The 18,605-nt window shown below is 38.5% G+C and overlaps 1 protein-coding gene across 7 annotated transcripts in view; it reads left to right on the top strand.

Annotated features, from left to right (window-relative positions):
• MICU1 (mitochondrial calcium uptake 1) overlaps positions 1–18,605 on the top strand; it is a 250,242-nt gene that overhangs the window by 171,342 nt on the left and 60,295 nt on the right. For all 7 annotated transcript variants that reach the window (XM_047072928.1, XM_047072929.1, XM_047072927.1 and 4 more), the window contains one exon: positions 3,696–3,893. In XM_047072928.1, coding sequence (XP_046928884.1) covers positions 3,696–3,893 — 198 coding nt within the window. The remainder of the gene's footprint in view (positions 1–3,695; positions 3,894–18,605) is intronic.

Genomic DNA, 18,605 nt, shown 5'->3' with positions numbered 1-18,605 from the left:
ACTAACCTAGCAAAAGATAGCTAAGATAAAAAGCTTCATGGGGCACCTGGGTGGCTTAGTCGGTTAAGCATCTAACTCTTAATTTCAGCTCAGGTAATGATCTCACAGTTTGGTTCGTGAGATCGAGCCTCACTGTTAGTGCAAAGCCTGCTTGGAATTCTCTCTCTCTCTCTCTCTCTCTCTCTCTCTCTCTCTCTCTCTGTCTCTCTCTCTCTCTCTTTCTCTGCTTCTCCCTCGCTCATACATGCGCACACACACACACACACACACACACACATACACATACACACACACTCTGTCTCTCTCTCAAAATAAATAAATAAACTTAAAAACAAAAACCTCATAACTGTTTGGGCTCTATTCACCCAGTGCCATGACAGAAATGGGTTTTTTTAGTAGGAAAGTATGAGAAGTAATAACTCATTTATGAGACAGAAGAAAAAGAATGAAATTTTATTTAAGAGATCATGTTTTAAATTTTTTTATTTTCTCCACATCATATAGCATATAGTAAGCATTCACATGACAAGTTGAATTGATGTTTGATTGATTCTCATGTTATACCCTTAACAAATTATCTAAATAAAAATATTTTGAGAAAAGATTTCCCAACTGAGAAATTCTGACAAAACATTCTGTCACCATGCCCCCACACAAAATCTAGTAATACATACTTTAAAAAAAATTTTTTTTAAAGAATGCCTATTTTTAGTAATAGTTTACATATAATAACATAGTATTTAGACTATGCTATTATTAATCACTAATGAAAAGATGATATAGCATCAGCTAGTTAATTTTACCTAAAAACATTCCTTTTTCCCAGTCACTTACACACACATTCTCAGCACCACACTTTTGAAGCTGATATACACAATTTCCACCACAGGAAGGATATAAGCTGCAATATTTATAGCCACAGGCAAAATGTAAATCATGGCAGGTCCTGATGCAGATTTTCATTTCTGGTTCACTGCTACTGAAAATTCTTCATTTCTTAGAATTAGGCAGATAAAGTGAATTGTGTATTGCCTTCAAGACAATGATGAAAAGTATTCTTTTCTTTTGAGAGAAAGAGTGTGTGCAGGGAAGGAGCAGATAGAGAATTCTAAGCAGGCTCCACACCCAGCACAGAGCCATATGTGGGGCTGACCACGAGATCTTGACCTAAGCCAGAATCAAGAGTCGGACGTTTAACCAACTGAGCCACTCAGGCCCCCCTAAAAATGTTCTGATTATCTTGGATTCAATTTAAAGTCTAAAAATCTTCAACCTAAACAATTGAAAAATCCATTGTATGGGAATGCAAGCTGGTGCAGCCACTCTGGAAAACAGTATGGAAGTTCCTCAAAAAATTAAAAATAGAACTACCCTACGACCCAGCAATTGCACTACTAGGTATTTATACAAGGGATACAGGTGTACTGTTTCCAAGGGACACATGCACCCCCATGTTTATAACAGCACTATCAACAATAGCCAAAGTATGGAAAGAGCCCAAATGTCCGTTGATGGATGAATGGATTAAGAAGATGTGGTATATATATATATACACAATGTAGTATTACTCGGCAATCAAAAAGAATGAAACTACGTGGATGGAACTGGAGGGTATTATGCTAAGTGAAATTACTCAGTCAGAGCAAGACAAATATCATATGACTTCACTCATCTGAGGACTTTAAGAGACAAAACAGATGAACATAAGGGAAGGGAAACAAAAAAAATATAAAATAGGGAGGGGGACAAAACAGAAGAGACTCATAAAAATGAAGAACAAACAGAGGGTTGCTGGAGGGGTTGTGGGAAGGGGGATGGGCTAAATGGGTAAAAGGCACTAAGGAATCTACTCCTGAAATCATTGTTGCACTATATGCTAACTAATTTGGATGTAAATTTTAAAAAATTAAATTAAAAAAAATTAATTTAAAAAAAAGAAAAGAAAAATCCATTGTATACCTGTCTTTCAAATCTCCATGTGTATAAGAAACAAATGTCAGCTAATCTTTTTTTTTTAATTTTTTTTAACATTTATTACTGAGAGAGAGACAGACAGAGCATGCGCAGGGGAGTGGCAGAGAGAGGGGGAGACACAGAATCCGAAGCAGGCTCCAGGCTCCGAGCTGTCAGCACAGAGCCTGACTCGGGGCTCGAACTCACAAACTGTGAGATCTTGACCTGAGCTGAAGTCGGTCGCTCAACCAGCTGAGCCACCCAGGCGCCTCTGTCAGCTAATCTTATTACCATGATAAAACATGAACCCTGAAGAAATCATATCAATAGCATGTATGTTACTAACCTAGAGTTACAAGGAGACTTAGGAATAATATACTCTAACCGTGAACTTTTCCAATGAGAAAGGTTAAGACCCAAAGAGTTTAAATAACCTGCATAAATTCTTTCTCACTGCAGAACAACACAATCAGACCCCATGTCTCCTGACTCCTTGTCTAGTTATACTACTTCACTCTTTATAGAGCCACAGACTTAAATTGTCTTAAACCTTCTTTATGATCACACATAATAAAATAAATGAGACATTTAACTAAGACAAATCTGTTGTTACAACTCTTAAGTTTTTAAGTGTTCTGCTTTTCTAATTTGGCCATTTAAAAACCATCACCCACAAAGCTGTATGTATTGGTTATTTATATAACATACTTTTATTATTTATCTTTACATATCCCAATTTTAATTATTTTGAATTGTTGCTCTTTTAGCTTGTGAAGAGGTAGAAAAGAATGCAGGAACAAGTAAAAAAAAAAAAGAAAGAAAGAAAAGAAAAAAACTGTAACAATCATAGACTTGCTTCATAAAGCTCATTTATATAGTTAAGCCATGGTTGCTAGTTCCAGAAATTATTCTTTCTCAAAAAGCTCATTTAAAACTTCTCAAAGATTAAAAATTCTCCAGCTTTTCTTGAGGAATTATTTTCTATCAACTTTGTATTTCATTTATCATTCTAATAAATGTGTTCTCTCTCTTAGATGTCAGTATTTGCCCGTAGCTGTGCTGCCTTTTGTCATAACTAGAGAGTCAGTAGTGAGAAGCGTGAAGTTTTTAAAAGTCTCCTGAGATATGGACTGTATTACTGTGAAGTTAATGATTATTTTAGTATTGTGTGAGGGGTTTTGAGCCTCAAAAACAAATGCATACTCTTTTCTGAAGAGAGGTTTTTAAGAGCATCTCAATGATAAAGGTGTGAGGCGTATGTTTGAATCCTGGTTCTGCTCCTTGCCAGCTACTTGACCTTGAACAAGTTATTAAGCGTTAAGTATTATGTGCCTTGAATTCCTCATCTATAAAAAGAGGATAGTCATAAGACTTATAGGATTGTTGTGAGCATTAAAATACAATTGTAGCAGAGGGTAGACAAATCAATAGTTGGTTACTTTTTTAAAAAGTTTTTAAATTTTAGAGAGTGCATGGAAGCGAGGAAGAGGGGCAGATGGAGGTGGGTAGAGAGAAAGAGATCTTTTTTTTTTTTTAAGAGAGAAAATCTTAAGCAGGCTCTGTGCTCAACACGGAGCCCAAAGCAGGGCTTGATCCCACAACTCTGGGATTATGCCCTGAGCTGAAATCAAGAGTCAGATACTCAGCCAACTGAACCACCCAGGTGCCCCATCTTGTTCTTACTTTTATATATTTTTCTACTTTGTAATGTTTTTCTGGATGGGGGTTTGCTTCTCTTTTAGGTTCAGAGCATCATTCGCTCCCAAACCAGTATGGGTATGCGTCACAGAGATCGTCCTACTACCGGCAACACCCTCAAGTCTGGCTTGTGTTCAGCCCTCACGACCTACTTCTTTGGAGCTGATCTTAAGGGAAAGCTGACAATCAAAAACTTCCTTGAATTTCAGCGTAAACTTCAGCATGATGTTCTGAAACTAGAGGTAGGTATCCCTGGGCTTCAGGGGATCAGGGCACTGTCCCTCACATATGCACTTAGATCCTCTGGGCTGGGGAGGCCTGCACTATAGACATTCTTTCATTCTGTCTCCAGCTGTGAGAACTGATTGGTTTGAACCAGATAACAGTTGGGAAATATTATGTTCTGTGAAGAAGTCTTGGAGTGAGGTGGTTCTGGGACCGAAAGCCAAAACAGTCTAAATTGAAAATCTTAGTTGTCTTTGGATACTCAGCTTGAGGAAGGAAAAATTCAGGGGCCAGAGCAGTGCTCACCCTGACCACGTATCCCCAGTTTTATGTTATTTTGTAGAAGGCACCAGAGGTGGAGGGGGGATAATAAGTAGATCTTTCTTTGAAAGTTTACCAAGGTAAAAACTGCTGGAAACACAAAATGTCAGAATAAAAATACAAGTGCTCGGAGTTGGAAAAATGTCATACGGTGTTTGGAGATTTACTTTTCCACTCACGGTTTAGACCATCGTGCTATTCAGTTCCCAAAAACAATTCTATAAGGACATTACCTTTCTCTGTGTGTTTACTTATTGAATTAAGTGTATTTTGAGTTAATTGGCTGCTAAGTCTATTCAATTCAAAATATTCATTAAGTGTCTCCTAATGCACTTTTTTGTGGAAAAACTGAAACCTCATTTCTTCAGATTTTTAAAAAATTCCCTGAGATGGTATTTCTCAACCTGTTTTTTTAAAAAACATGTTTAATATTCATTTGAAATTTGAAACCATCAAACTACTCTGACTAAAAACACATTTAAGTATTGGAGAAAAGCACTGCTTTGTTTTTAAACTACGTATATTACTTCTTCAGCTGCTCTTCCATTTTTCTCTAAGAGTCTGATAATGCTACTCCCACCTCTTACCCACTCAACTCAATTGAGACAGTTTGAAAAATCACAACCGAATTCCCAGTATTGATAAGAACACTGTCGAATGTTCATACTTTAAGAAAGAAGTGTAGATAATACTAAAAATCAGATCAAACCTTGAAATGTGCTTTAGTACTTGTTTTTTTTAAAAATGATGTAATTGATATTCAAAGAATTTCCCTCATAAAAACAAAAACCTAATGGATCTCTACAATTCAGCCTGCTTGAGAACAGTTCTTGTCCCCTATAGTAAGTGGGAAGTGGTGTGTGTGTGTGTGTGTGTGTGTGTGTGTGTGTGTGTGTGTGTGTGTACATAAGAGAGAGAGAGCAGGGGAAGCAAAACTTTACCATCCTAGAGTCTCTGACTGGGGCTGACAATCAAATTGACATAGAGCAGATTAACAGGAGAAAAGCACATAGATTTCAACACACACCTGGGAACCCCCATAGGAAAATGAAAACCCAAAGAAGTGGCTAGGCTTAAGAGACTTTATATACTGAACTGAACAAAGACAGGCAGCTTACCTTTATAAAGTTTGCATTATTATCACCAGAGAAGTGGAGTCACAGTTGAGAGTAATCCATATAAACAGATCATGTTTAAATAATTGTTAGCTTCCTTTAGTCTCCCCATATATTTTAGTTACTTTTCCATGGTTGCCTCTCTCCGTTTCTTTCCTGCTGGTATAGAGAGGACATCTTTCACATCATCTTTCAGGAGTCTGATAACTTTTGTGTATCAGACCTAGTACATTTTGGTATGTACTAGGATTCTAGGCATATGCCTTATTCCCCAGTATGCATGGTTTTCTTTGGAATGGTCTTCTTTGGAAATTTTATAACATAATCTGGGAATGTAAATTACTTACCAATTATATAATTACAATTTAACATAAAATATAGATCCATAAAATGCAGTTCGAGAATACAGGCAACGGTACTTTCAACAAACTTTAAACAACAGTTTGGGGTCATCAAGGGCACAAAGCAGGTGCCAGCCTGACCACAACCTAGCCTGACACTCATTCCTGGACACACAGGTCAGAGTCTCAAGAGACAGAGCATGGGGCTTTTGTCTTTCATTCTGAGAAGTTATAGAGCTGAAACCAAGCCCACTAACATTACCAGTGAGGTAGATTATTCAATGTGGATCACCGATGAGGTAGAATGTTACAAAGCAGATGAGGGATTTCATACATGTATGCCTGCACACAGCCTACACCCAAATACAGGCAAAAGGAGATCTAAAAGACAGTTGTATCTAAGATACTTATTGTGGAAGCTCTCTTGTATTTGGTATTGACTTAGGATCATCTATAGATTTTGGTCTAAGACTATCAAGACTCTTCCTGTTTGCCAATTAGCAATTCCTCGTGTAAGGGAATCAGTAGACCCTTTTGTGAAAGAACCCAGCCTAACATGTAATAAATATTCTATAAATGTTTAGTAATCCTGAATCCATTCTTTCCATGTAATGGTATGAGTCCAGTGAATAAGTGCCTCCTTATCAATAACTCCCAGATTTAAAGTTTCACAAGTCAGTTTTTTGTCTTTCCAATTAGATTTGGGGTTTTTTTTTTGTAATATGAAATTTATTTTCAGGTTGGTTTCCATACAACACCCAGTGCTCATCCCGACAGGTGCCCTCCTCTATTTGGGTTTTTTTTTTTCCAATGTTTATTTGTTTTGAGAGAGAGAAAGAGAAAGAGAGTGCATGCAAGTAGGGAGAAGGGGTAAGAGAGAAGGAGAGAGAGAATCCCAAGCAGGCTCTGCACTGTCAGTGCAGAGCCCAGTGCAGGGCTGGATCCCACAAACTGTGAGATCATGAGCTGAGACAAAAATCAAGAGTCAGACACTCAACTGACTGAGCCACCCAGGTGCCCCTCCAGTTAGATTTGTAATTCTTTGAGAAAGTGTGAATAGAAGAAAGAACATACCTTTGGTGCTCTCATAATGAGACCTGAATTAAAATTTCATTTCCACCGCTTTCTGGCTCTGTGACATTTATTGTGTGAGTGATTGTCTCTGAGCCTAGGCCCTCATTTGTCAAACAGGGCAATGGTTAAATGAGATCGTGTTTCTTATGGGCTGAATTGTATTCCGCCAGAATTCTTATTTTGGAGCTCTTATCCCCAGCACCTCAGTATGTGACTGTATTTGGAAATAGGGTCCTTAAAGAGGTGATTAAGTTAAAATGAGGCCATTAGGGTGGACTCTAATGCAGTCCTACTGGTGTCTTTGTAAGAAGAGGAAATTTATTGACATGCAGACACCAGGGGTGCGCATGCACCGAGGAACAACTACGTAAAGAAACAGCAAGAGGGTAGCCAACTATAAGCCAAGGAGAGAAGCCTCAGAGGAGACCTGTTCTGCCTGTACCTTGATCTTAGACTTGCAGCCGCCAGAATTGTGAGAAAGTAAATTTGTATTGTTTGTTTACCCAGCTGATGGTATTTTGGTAAGGCAGCCCTAGCAAACCGATACAGTGGTATGTGCCTGATACCAGCTGACCTGTACTATACCTTTAATAAGTATTCTTTCACCTTCTCTGCATGTCCTCTGCCACTGCTATGGCAGTTGGCGCATAGTAGGCATTTAAACAGGTCACCTCAAATGAATGACTGAAAAGTCCTGTGTTGAAATACTTTTCTGATAAAACTTCTGGAAAATGGAAGCAAAGTTTTGTTTTTATGAAACGCTTTTAATATTACTTTTCAAAGTATGGGTAATTTCTCCCTTCACTGAATATGAAACATAATCTCATCATCATAGCCAAGAGGAAAATGGAAATGATTAATAGTAGCTTAACTTTCATATGGGTTTTTATAATTCCATCATTCTATTTACCTCTTACTAGTTTTATTTCATAACTTAACTTATTTACTTTAAAATTTCAGATCAAGGAGATTTATTGTTCCACTTAGTTATTTCTGTCTTTTTCTCACTACAGTAGCTTTGAGAGTGAAGAGAACACTATTTATCTGTCAAGTTTAATTTCCAGAGGGATCAGGGGAGAGGGGAAAGTCCATAACCATTCATTGAGTGCGTGCTATGAGCCACGTAGTTTATGTATGTTACATGCCTTTATTTTATATTATTTTATTTTATTTTATTTTAACGTTTATTTATTTTTGAGAGAGAGGGATACGCAGAATCCAAAACAGGCTCCAGGCTCTGAGCTGTCAGCACAGAGCTCGACACAAGGCTCGAACCCACTACTGCGAGATCGTGACCTGAGCTGAAGTCAGATGCTTAACCAACTGAGCTGAGCCACTCAGGCGCCCCTTTTTTATTTTATTTTATTTTATTTTATTTTATTTTATTTTATTTTATTTTATTTTATTTTATTTTATTTTTTAAACTTTTATTTATTAAATAGTCTCTACCCCCAACATTGAGCTTGAACTCATGACCAATTGCTGCATGCTCCATGGACTCCGTCAACCAGGCACCCCTACATGGCCTTATTTTAAATCTTGCCGACCCTAGTATGTTTAGTGGTATTATATCCGTGTTACAGATGTAGAAATTGAAACTCAAAAAGATAAAAGTAACAGAGCAATTAAATAATAGAGCCAGAACTCCAACTCAGTTTTTCAGACTGAACCATCTGTTCTTTATCTGGTTATTACTCGTTTTCGTCTGAGGTGAGGTTTCTATGCCTGACTTACTTGGAACTCTAAAGAAAAACTAAATGTTCTGAATTTTAGGAACAGGAAAAGGCCATATTTCTTGAATATATGGTCAACCTTTTTTAGCACCATTTTTTCCTAGTTCTTTGGCCCCTCAAATTGAGTCTTATGACTAAGAACACTGTTCTTTTGTGTTTATATTACCTAAACTAGCCATTTAGTTTCTTTTTATAACAATCATTAACTTGTTAGATTTTTTTAAAATGTTTTAATGCTCTTAATTCTGATCAGATTTGTTTTACTCTATCCTTATTTTTCTGTCTGGAAACTCAAAAAACATGGGTTTGAAGGAACGACTTAAGAATACACAGTTGGGTTTTTCCAAAAATCTTTTTTGAAGTTATTAAAAAATTCCATCTAAGGCTATGAGGAACTATTGAGTTGAGTTCCTTAGAGACAGGTGCCAAGTCTAATTCCAATTAATATATTCATTGATTTCTTACTACAGTAAGTAGGATGTCAGTCAAAAATGAAAGGTAATAGAGAACTCTTTGAAAGAGTATAATTAATTTTAATTTGGGGGGAGGGGGAAAAGGAGCTGTCATTATGTCAAAGAAAAGCAAAAACTAATTTATTCAAGAAGGAAGAGGCCAACCCCAGAATATACAAGAAAACTGAAAAAGCATCATCTAATAGAATTCCAATCTGTAATCTTTTTGTATAAACTTTTGGGGTTCACATGCTTATTGCATAACCAATCAGATTATTGCATTTTAAGAAGGCATGAGTGTCAATTATCTGAAGGCAAATTGTATACGGTTCAAAGGATAACAGTGACAGTCTTATATTCCCAGTCTTTAGGGAAAAAAAATATTGAAGTTAACAAATCTGTTCAGCCAGGAAGAAAATAAAAGGGGTACATAAAGAACAATGCTAATTATTCTCATTTGTCAATAAAAGTAAAACAAAACAAAAAAAGAGTATTAATTTAAGTATTGAGAAACTTAAAAAAAAATTATACCTATGGCTACATGATTAAAAGTGCCTAAGGAAATTCCAGATCACCTACCCTTTATATCATTTGGCTGACATCTTTGTACTCACCCATCTAAAGTGCTAAAGGAGAATTAAATCTGTCTTGCTCTGACTCAGAGGACCATATTAAGAGACAAACATCAGCTCTTTTCCTGGCCAAAAGATTTGCAGAAGACCCGAAGGCAAGAAGGCTTTCAATCAAACACTTTTTGGAACTAGAACACTCTTGGCAAAGCAGATTTCTTTTCATTCTAATACCAGTTTTGTTTTGTTTTCTTTCTTCTGGGAAACTGACTCTTATGTAAACTCAGAGATGAGAATTGACTCTTGATTTAATTAAATCTAAGAAATGAAATGAGATCTATTCAGTCGGGTTTCTTTTAATTTTATTCTTCAACTTTTGCCACTACAAAACAGAATGTGGATAATAATAAATCTATATTTCTTCTTCCATCCTTAGATGTTGAAAGCCTGAATTTTCCAGAAATCATTAAACGGGTTATTAAACAGTACTTGTCTCTTTTAGGCATTAATAACTTTAAGGAGCCAAGTATATGTTTAAAGGTTAAATATAAAAACCTATCGAGGGGCGCCTGGGTTGCGCAGTCGGTTAAGCATCCGACTTCAGCCAGGTCGCGATCTCGCGGTCCGTGGGTTCGAGCCCCGCGTCGGGCTCTGGGCTGATGGCTCAGAGCCTGAAGCCTGTTTCCGATTCTGTGTCTCCCTCTCTCTCTGCCCCTCCCCCGTTCATGCTCTGTCTCTCTCTCTCCCAAAAATAAATAAAAACGTTGAAAAAAAAAAACCTATTGAGGTAACAATCCCCACCATAGAACAATTGTAACTTTACTATTTGGGTTGCAATAAAAAAAAAACTACTAGTTCATTTTTTCTGAAAAATTTAAAGTACTTAGCATGAATGAACTACTTTACCCTTATAAAATTTTGAAGAGAAAAAAGCCATAACAGGCATTATTTTCTCAGATGTTACTTTAACCGTACAAAATACTTTAATTTCTTGCTTCATGAGTGGGTGAAGGAGGAAGAGGGAGAATCTTAAGCAGGCCCCACGCCCAGTGTGGAGCCCGAAGTGGGGCTCAATCTCATGACAATGAGATCATGACCTGAGCCAAAATCAGCTTAACTGACTGAGTCACCCAGGCTCCCCCCTTTTCTTATTTCTTAAATCCAGACATCTGTTTCTTTTATAAAAATAACACATTGGATTAGTAACATGATCTATCCAACCTACTAGTCTTACTTTGCCTGGGACACCAAGGGATGCATTAGGAAATAATCATTAATTTAAAAAAATAGAAATATATAAAAATAATAAAATGAAAATTTAATTGCCCTCAATAATTATTTAGAAGTCAGTCACCCATGACTTGATGTGAACACTTTTTAAAGCTAATTATATTTCTCTCTTACCATACATCATGAAGTAGGTCCAGTATCTTGCTCTGATGAGATCAAGTTAGCTCTTAGGGTGAATTAGTTTAACAGGGTAAAGATATGTAAAACCCAAAGCCAAACTCTGATTTAATTTCTTGCAGTTCCATTTACTCCCTGTAATTCAAGTTTGCTATCATCTGTCGCTTATAGGTTCTCTGGCTGTAGAATGAGGCTGAAAATACTAACTATGGTAGAATGTGCATGGTGATACAAAGCTCTCTTGATGTTGTAAATGCAACCTTGATAATTATTCTGTAAAAAGTATATAAAACAGTGCTTTTTTGTTTCATATCTTTTGGAGAATGAAGGAAAAAGGGTTTTTTTTTTAAGCTTATTTATTTTGAGAGAGACAGAGACAGCACGAGTGGAGGAGGGGCAACGAGAGAGGGAGAGAGAGAGAATCCCAAGCAGGTTCTGTGGTGCCAGATCCCATGAAGCTGTGAGATCATGACCTGAGCCAAAACCAATAGTCAGATGTTTAACCTACTGAGTCACCCAGGCGCCCCAAGGAAAAATTTTTAAGAGTGATACTTTGTTGCTTAAAATATATGATTCTAGGCATGATTTTTAAAAGGCATTAAGGAGCACCTGCGTGGCTCAGTCGGTTGAGCATCTGACTCTTGATTTCAGCTCAGGGCCTGATCTCAAGGTTGTGGGATGGAGAGCTCCAAGTCAGGCTCTGCACTGAATGTGGAGCCTGGTTAAGATTCTCTGCCCCTCTCCCTTGTGTGCTCTCTCTGGGGCACCTGGGTGGCTCAGTCAGTTAAGGGTCCAACTCTTGATTTTTGCTCAGGTTGTGATCTCATGGTTTGTGGGATCAAGCCCCATGTTGGACTCTGTGCTGACAACGTGGAGTCTGCTTGGGATGCTCTCTCTCCCTCTCTCTGCCTCTCTTTCTCTCTCTCTCAAATAAATGAACTTTTTAAAAAAAAGAAAAATAAAGGCATTAATTGGCACTTCTGAATCTGACCTTTGGATTAATCATTAAAGTGCAGAAAACTGATATTTTTCTTTGATTTGCAGATAGCTTTGCAATTCCAAGTCAATATGTTAGTGATACCTTTGCAATACTGGGGCGGTCTCAAAGATTTTCCTCTCATCGGTATCTTTAACTTTACATTCTAAGTTGATTTTAAACTGGGTACAAGACAAAAGGAGCTCAAATAAATCATGGAGATTTGATCTTTCTCCAGTGGAAATTGTTCCTCAATATATCATTCATATAGTCTTATCAACCATCTTTTAGTAGAACACAGGAGCTTTTCAGTTTATGAATAAGCTGTATACCAATGAACCAGAAGTTCATAGGTCAATTGTTTGGAATTCAGAACGCAGTGATACTTTTTTTAGTTTCACACACGCAGAATACTTACCATATTGTTGAATGCAATATAGTGAAATGAGAAGTAGTATGAAAGGAGTTGATTATGTGAACTCATAGTTCAGGGTTTCGTCTATACACACTCTTCTAGCCACAGCAGTCTTGGATGTAGACCTCTAGCAACATCAAGTGTTTTTTAACAAAAGTTTGTGGACATACTACGTAAAATCAAAATACTACATTTCTTGAGAGGTTACCATTGAGCCAGGCCCTATTCTGAGTTTTTTTATCTACATTATTCCATTTAATCTTCACAAAGCTATGAGGTTGGTATTATAATTACCCATACTTCACAATCAAGGAAACTGAGGCACAAAGAGATTAAGTAACTTGCCTGAGGAGGAGCTGAGATTTTATTACCGGCAGTCTGCCTTTAGGGTCTGCTCTTATAACTTACACTAGCTTTCCGGGAGCTAGGCTAAATGCTCAAGATACTAAGATGAACAAAACATCGTTCTCCCCAGAAGCTTACAAAGGTGAGATGATTCTTGCACAGTGTTGTAAGTACAGTACCAGACATATTGATATGGTGCAATGGGAATATAAAAGGGAACATGTAAATCAGTCTGTGAGGAGTGCAAGAGACTGCTCAGGGAAGCTTTCCCAGAGAAGGCAATATTTGAGTCAGCTCTAACCAAAAATCCATTCTATCTGAGGAATAGGGTGGTTGATTTTTATTCGCACTTTTTTCTGGCTGTAGGATAAATAAGAGGCAGGGGAGCACTGAATTATCACTGGGACTGGAGCCAGGAAAGGGTGACAGAGAAAATGACCTTTCTTATCAAGTCTGTCCCAAACCAGCCTTAAATTAATGTGTCTCCAAGGTGTTCTCATGTTGGTGAAGGGACCTGAGGAGGTCCAGGTCCATGGAGATAATTAAGAAACAGAAGAAAAGCATAAGGCAGAATAAGAGAAGAGAGGCTTTCTCCAGATTTCTCCCAAGAGCTAGCTGGGCCTATAAGCAGATCAAATTTGACCTCTGACTCACACTCAGAATGAAGTTTGGGCTAAATGATGTGTAGGGTCTCTGAGTAGATCTTTTCATTTTTCTCCTTCTAGCCATCTTCAGCTGAGGATGCCTTTCAGAATTATGGTCTTAGGGATTTGTGGACATTTTAAAATAAAGAATGAGGGCTTTAAAGAATGACAGTTGTACTCATGAGTAGAAAGAACCTCGTTTGTCCCCCCCAACCCTGCCGTTTAACTAATTTGGCCTCAAATAACTCTAGGAGACCTTTTTTTTTTTCCTTAGAGGAAAAGGAGAGTTTTTAAAAATAGCTGTAGCCTCTAGCCTGCCATACAGCGTTAGAGGAGTCTAGGGAGTCTAGACAATGTCTTAGGAACCAGAGCCAGCTTTGCAGTAATTTGTGAATAAATAATGCATTACAGCCTGTTGAATTCAGACTGCAAGCAAATGCCACTTTAGAGGGTCATATATATTACATCAAGTTATTATCCTCTGAATTTAGTTAACAGCATAGAAATGGCTTTTTCACAAGTCTCCTTCATTTCTCCTTTTTCCTATTACAATAGAATGCCTTTTCTCCCTCCCCACCCACATTCTCATTTGTTTTATATCAAATCTCCCGCATTAGTATGAATGATTTCTTTTATTAAAGCATCTTGAACTAATGAACTATAAACTACACCAATAATTTTTTTTAGCATTAATAAAAGCCTCTTCAAATAAAGTAATGCCAAAACATCTTTTTTAGGATGCCCCTTTTCTTTACCAGTCTTTCTTTGAGATCTGGCAGCCTATCTACCTAGCAGAAAAATAAAGCCAATGTAACACTTAGTTTTTGTTTTTGTTTTCTTACTAATAACAAATTTAAATTATTGAGTCCTTAGGTATGTGCCAGGCATCTGTTATGTAAAGAGCAGGTATAGACCCCAATTCCTGAATTTAAGGAGTTATAATCAGACTGGAAGTTAGACAGTTATTATACTCCGGGAAGAAAGCTATAATGATAGAGGCATGCACGGAATAGGTGCATGGTAAATATTTGTCAAAAGAATAATCAGTATACAGTTATGTCATTTGGATTTTTAAATTTTACCTCTTTGACCTTGGGAGGCTTAGTTTCTTCAGATGTACAGTTTGCAGTGATGTCCCTCACAGAGTTGTCAGGAAGACTCCCTGAGATGTGAAAGTACCGGGTATGGGGCATCTGGGGGCCTCAGTCGGTTAGGCATCTGACTCTTGGTTTTGGCTCAGGTCGCAATCTCATTGTTTGTGACTTCAGGCCCTGTGTCCAGCTCACGCTGGCAGTGCGGAGCCTGCTTGGGATTCTCTGCCCCACCCCACTCACATTCTCTCTCTCTCTCTCTCTCTCTCTCTCTCTCTCAAAAATAAACAAACGTTAAAAAAATAAAAATAAAAAGTACCCAGCACAATGCCTGACATCCATCATGTGCTCATTCAATCACGGCTGCCCTGTTTCTTGTTTGGGCGCTTAGCATCAGACTGCTCCGCAGAGCACCTTCCCACAGACTGTTGGTATCTCCTGCATTTCTTCCATTATCAGCAGAGGAAGCGGGGCAAGAACCAGTGACCTGTGCTTCCTGACATCTCTGTCTAGTGGCCCATCTTGATATTCTTTGCAGAATCATAGCCTTCATTTTTTTTAATGTTTATGTATTTTTAAGAGAGAGAGAGAGAGGGAGAACGAGTGGGGAAGAGACAGAGAGAGAGGGAGACACAGAATCTGAAGCAGGCTCCAGTCTCCAAGCTGTCAGCACAGAGCCCAGTGTGGGGCTCGAACGCACAGACTGTGAGATCATGACCTGAGCCTAAGTCGGGCGCTTAAGCGACTGAGCCACCCAGGGGCACTGCATTTATTATTTTTTTAATGGTTATTTACTTTGAGAGGGAGAGAGCTCAAGCAGGAGAGGGACAGAGAGAGAGGGCGAGAGAACCCCAAGCAGGCTCTGTACTGTCAGTGCAAAGGGGTTCGACCCCACGAACCATGAGATCATGACCTGAACTGAAACCAAGAGTAGGTCACTTAACCGACTGAGCCACCAGGCACCCCAGCTTCATAGTCTTTAAAGTTTGAAAAGATTCCAGGCAATTGCCAACTTCACAGTCATTATGTTGATTAGATTTTTAATCCCAAATCAGTGATTCACAGTATATCCAACTAGAAAAATAAGTGAGGTGTATTGAATTCATTATGCTGGAAAATATTGCTCAGTGAGATGTTCGATATTTTTCAAATCTCTATGTAGAGACATTTATGGAGCATGATGCCAGAAATTAGGGAAGAAACTGAAGTAGTTTCCTTGAATACAGGATTAGTCATTTTTTCTTTATTGGACATCATATACAGAATTATTTCTTTATCTCTGTCATCATTGCTAAGATATTAACGTACTGTATTTTCTTTTTAGTATACAAATAGTTCTCATAGATTTTCTATACTATGAAATTTGACAAAGTACAAACTGAGAAATTCTGGAAGCATCTCATTTGCTGTAGTGGAATTACCTTACCCATCTGGTAGCTTTTTTGTTGTAGTGATAATTGTTTTTTTTTTCTCTCTCTCTCTCCCCTGCTCCTTCACTCCCTCCTTTTCTCCCTCTCTCTCCCCTCTCTATATAACAAAATGACATTCAGGATGAATTCATGTTAATAGGGCTAATTTTGTCGCTCATGTCTGAGGTGATGTGTCTGATTCTGCGACCCCAGCTCTGATGTTGCTGATGCTGCTGGTAGAGATTCCTGCTCAAGCTCTAGTGGTTTTGCAAAGTAAGAAGATAGCTTCTAACCCCTTCTCTCCCAAAGTGGAGCATTACGACTGTATTAGTTACCTATTATTGCATAAGAAATTACCCCCAAACCTAGCAACTGAAGACAAATATTACTATATCACACAGTTGCTAAGGGACAGGAATCTAAGAGCAGCTTAGCTGGGTGGTTCTGGCCGTCTTTCATGAAGTGTGGTCACACTGTCACCAGAACTGCAGTACTCTGAAAGCCTGACTAAGCTAGAGGACCCTCTGCCAAGCTCACCCACATGGCTGTGGGCAAAAGGCTTTAGTTCCTCATTCTGTGGATGTTTTCACAAGGCTCTCGTGACATGGCGGCTGGCGTCTTGCACAGCAGGTGATCCGTGAGAGAGAAAGTGCAACCAAGATGCCTTTTATTACCCACTCTCAGGAGTGACATCACTTCTGCCATACTCTTTTGGCCATATAGACCCATCCTAGACCACTGTGGGAGGAGCCTAGACAAGAGTATGAATATCAGGAGATGGGGCACACAGGGAGACATCCTTATACAGGCTACCACATGTATAATCTCACCACCTTCTCCAGAATATGAGGCTGGCCTCCAGAGGGCTGTGTTAAGAACAGTTCCAGTAACATGCCGTCAACAGCAGTGCTGTCTCATGGACCCAAGTGCCATTGCTCCCTTTCCCAGCAGTTGGCTCATTGCATAGGCTCGCTCACCAGTTTATCTTTCTGCCCTGTGGTGATTTTAGTTTCACAGGTCTTATTGCCTTTCTGTACCACTTGGCACTGCTCAGGGTCACCACAGTCCTCCCCATGTTTCATGAACTTTGCATCGAGTGAACAAAGTGGCAGCCCCATTCCCTTCCCTCCCATGAGACACTTGCTTCCTAGGAGTATTCAAGCATTGTATGTTAGTAGTTTCTCTCTGCTTCCCCAGACACCCGGCCACATGTTCTTGTGATCCAGGATGTGCAAATGCTTGCCATATTCTTATCCCGGGCCCTGCCATCTCCAGAGAGATGTGCCTATATGTAGCTTTTGAATTGATGAGGAAGGCTCCTCTAAAAATTTTTTTTAATGTTTATTTATTTTTTGAGAGAGAAGAGCCAGGGAGGAGCAGAGAGACAGGGAGACACAGAATCTGAAGCAGGCTCCAGGCTCTGAGCTGTCAGCACAGAGCCCGATGCAGGGCTCAAACCCACGAACCACAAGATCATGACCTGAGCCAAAGTCAATGCTTAACTAGCTGAGCCACCCAGGTGCCCCTGAGGAAGTTTCCTCTAAATCCTCAGGATTTAGTTTCTTTCTTTCTTTCTTTCTTTCTTTCTTTCTTTCTTTCTTTCTTTCTCAAGGAATGGGGTTTAGTCCCTTTTATGCTGTGAACCATGGTTTATTGCTCCCATTAGTGGCACAAGTATTGGACATTTAAAATAAATCTCACTTCACAGCCAAAACATTATGATGTGTTTAGCGTCCATGCTTGTGAATTTATTCCCTCAGTTTAAGGAAAATGTCTACAAAAATCACTTTGTAATCCAGTATCCATTATGAGAGTATTTTATAATTTTTTTCCGTGATATTTTATAATCAACTTGGGAAATTCCCACTGTGACACAATGGTAGCGTGTTCAAAACCTAACAAGTTACTTTTATACTCAAGATTTAAGGAATTTTGCTCTCATGATGCATAGAATATGATACATATAAAAACACTTAGATAATGTATCACTTAGTGTTAGCCTTCTGGGTATCTTAAAATTTTCATTTCTTAAGTCTAATGAACTTTGAACTTTTTTTTTCATTTTTTTTAATGTTTATTTCTTTTTGAGAGACAGAGACAAGCATGAGCAGGGGAGGGTCAGAGAGAGAGGGAGACACCGAATCCAAAGCAGGCTCCAGGCTCTGAGCTGTCAGCACAGAGCTCAACGCGGGGCTCGAACCCACAAACCATGAGCTCATGACTTGAGCTGAAGTCGGACACTCAACTGACTGAGCCACCCAAGTGTCCCTGAACTTTTAAAGTAGAAAGTAGCTACTCTTTGGTTATCCTTTTACATAATTTCCAATTATTCACTTAGGTATAAACTCTCATTTTACCCATCTGTGATATTAACTAAAGAAATGAGAACAAACCTTGCTGCCCACCGGAAATTCCTCTGTCACCTTAAATCGAACTAGACCTTTCCGAGAGAACTCCTAGAATCTCTTATTAAGTAAATGGGTGTGTGAGGTTAAATTTGGATCTAAAATAATGACTGGGATTTTTGTAATGCTCAGGAAATTATAGTGGTTGGTTTACTGATTTTATCTCAATCTGATTTTCAAGAGCCTATGTGGTATTTTTTTTTCCTGTGGATTTGAATTAAGTTTTATAGTTCACTTTAAATATATATCTTTATGCTCTGACAGGGTTATGATAGCCGGGGGAGCAATCTCTTTGGTTTTCCTCACTGGTGAGTATGTATAACCTCAAATGTGATGTTAATGTGGTTTTACATTCAATTTCTGCCCAGGAAAAATAATAAATTGTGGAGGTGGTTGATCCAGTGAGTATACTAAGTCCATTTATTTGAACAC

The sequence above is a fragment of the Lynx rufus genome, unplaced genomic scaffold (genome assembly GCF_022079265.1).
Source record: "Lynx rufus isolate CCGP_SWC_20201006 ecotype Redwood Valley unplaced genomic scaffold, mLynRuf1.p SCAF_11, whole genome shotgun sequence".
In the NCBI taxonomy this organism is placed as follows: domain Eukaryota; kingdom Metazoa; phylum Chordata; class Mammalia; order Carnivora; family Felidae; genus Lynx; species Lynx rufus.
The sequence above is the reverse complement of the archived record's forward strand: the minus strand, read 5'-3'. Positions and strand labels throughout refer to the sequence as shown.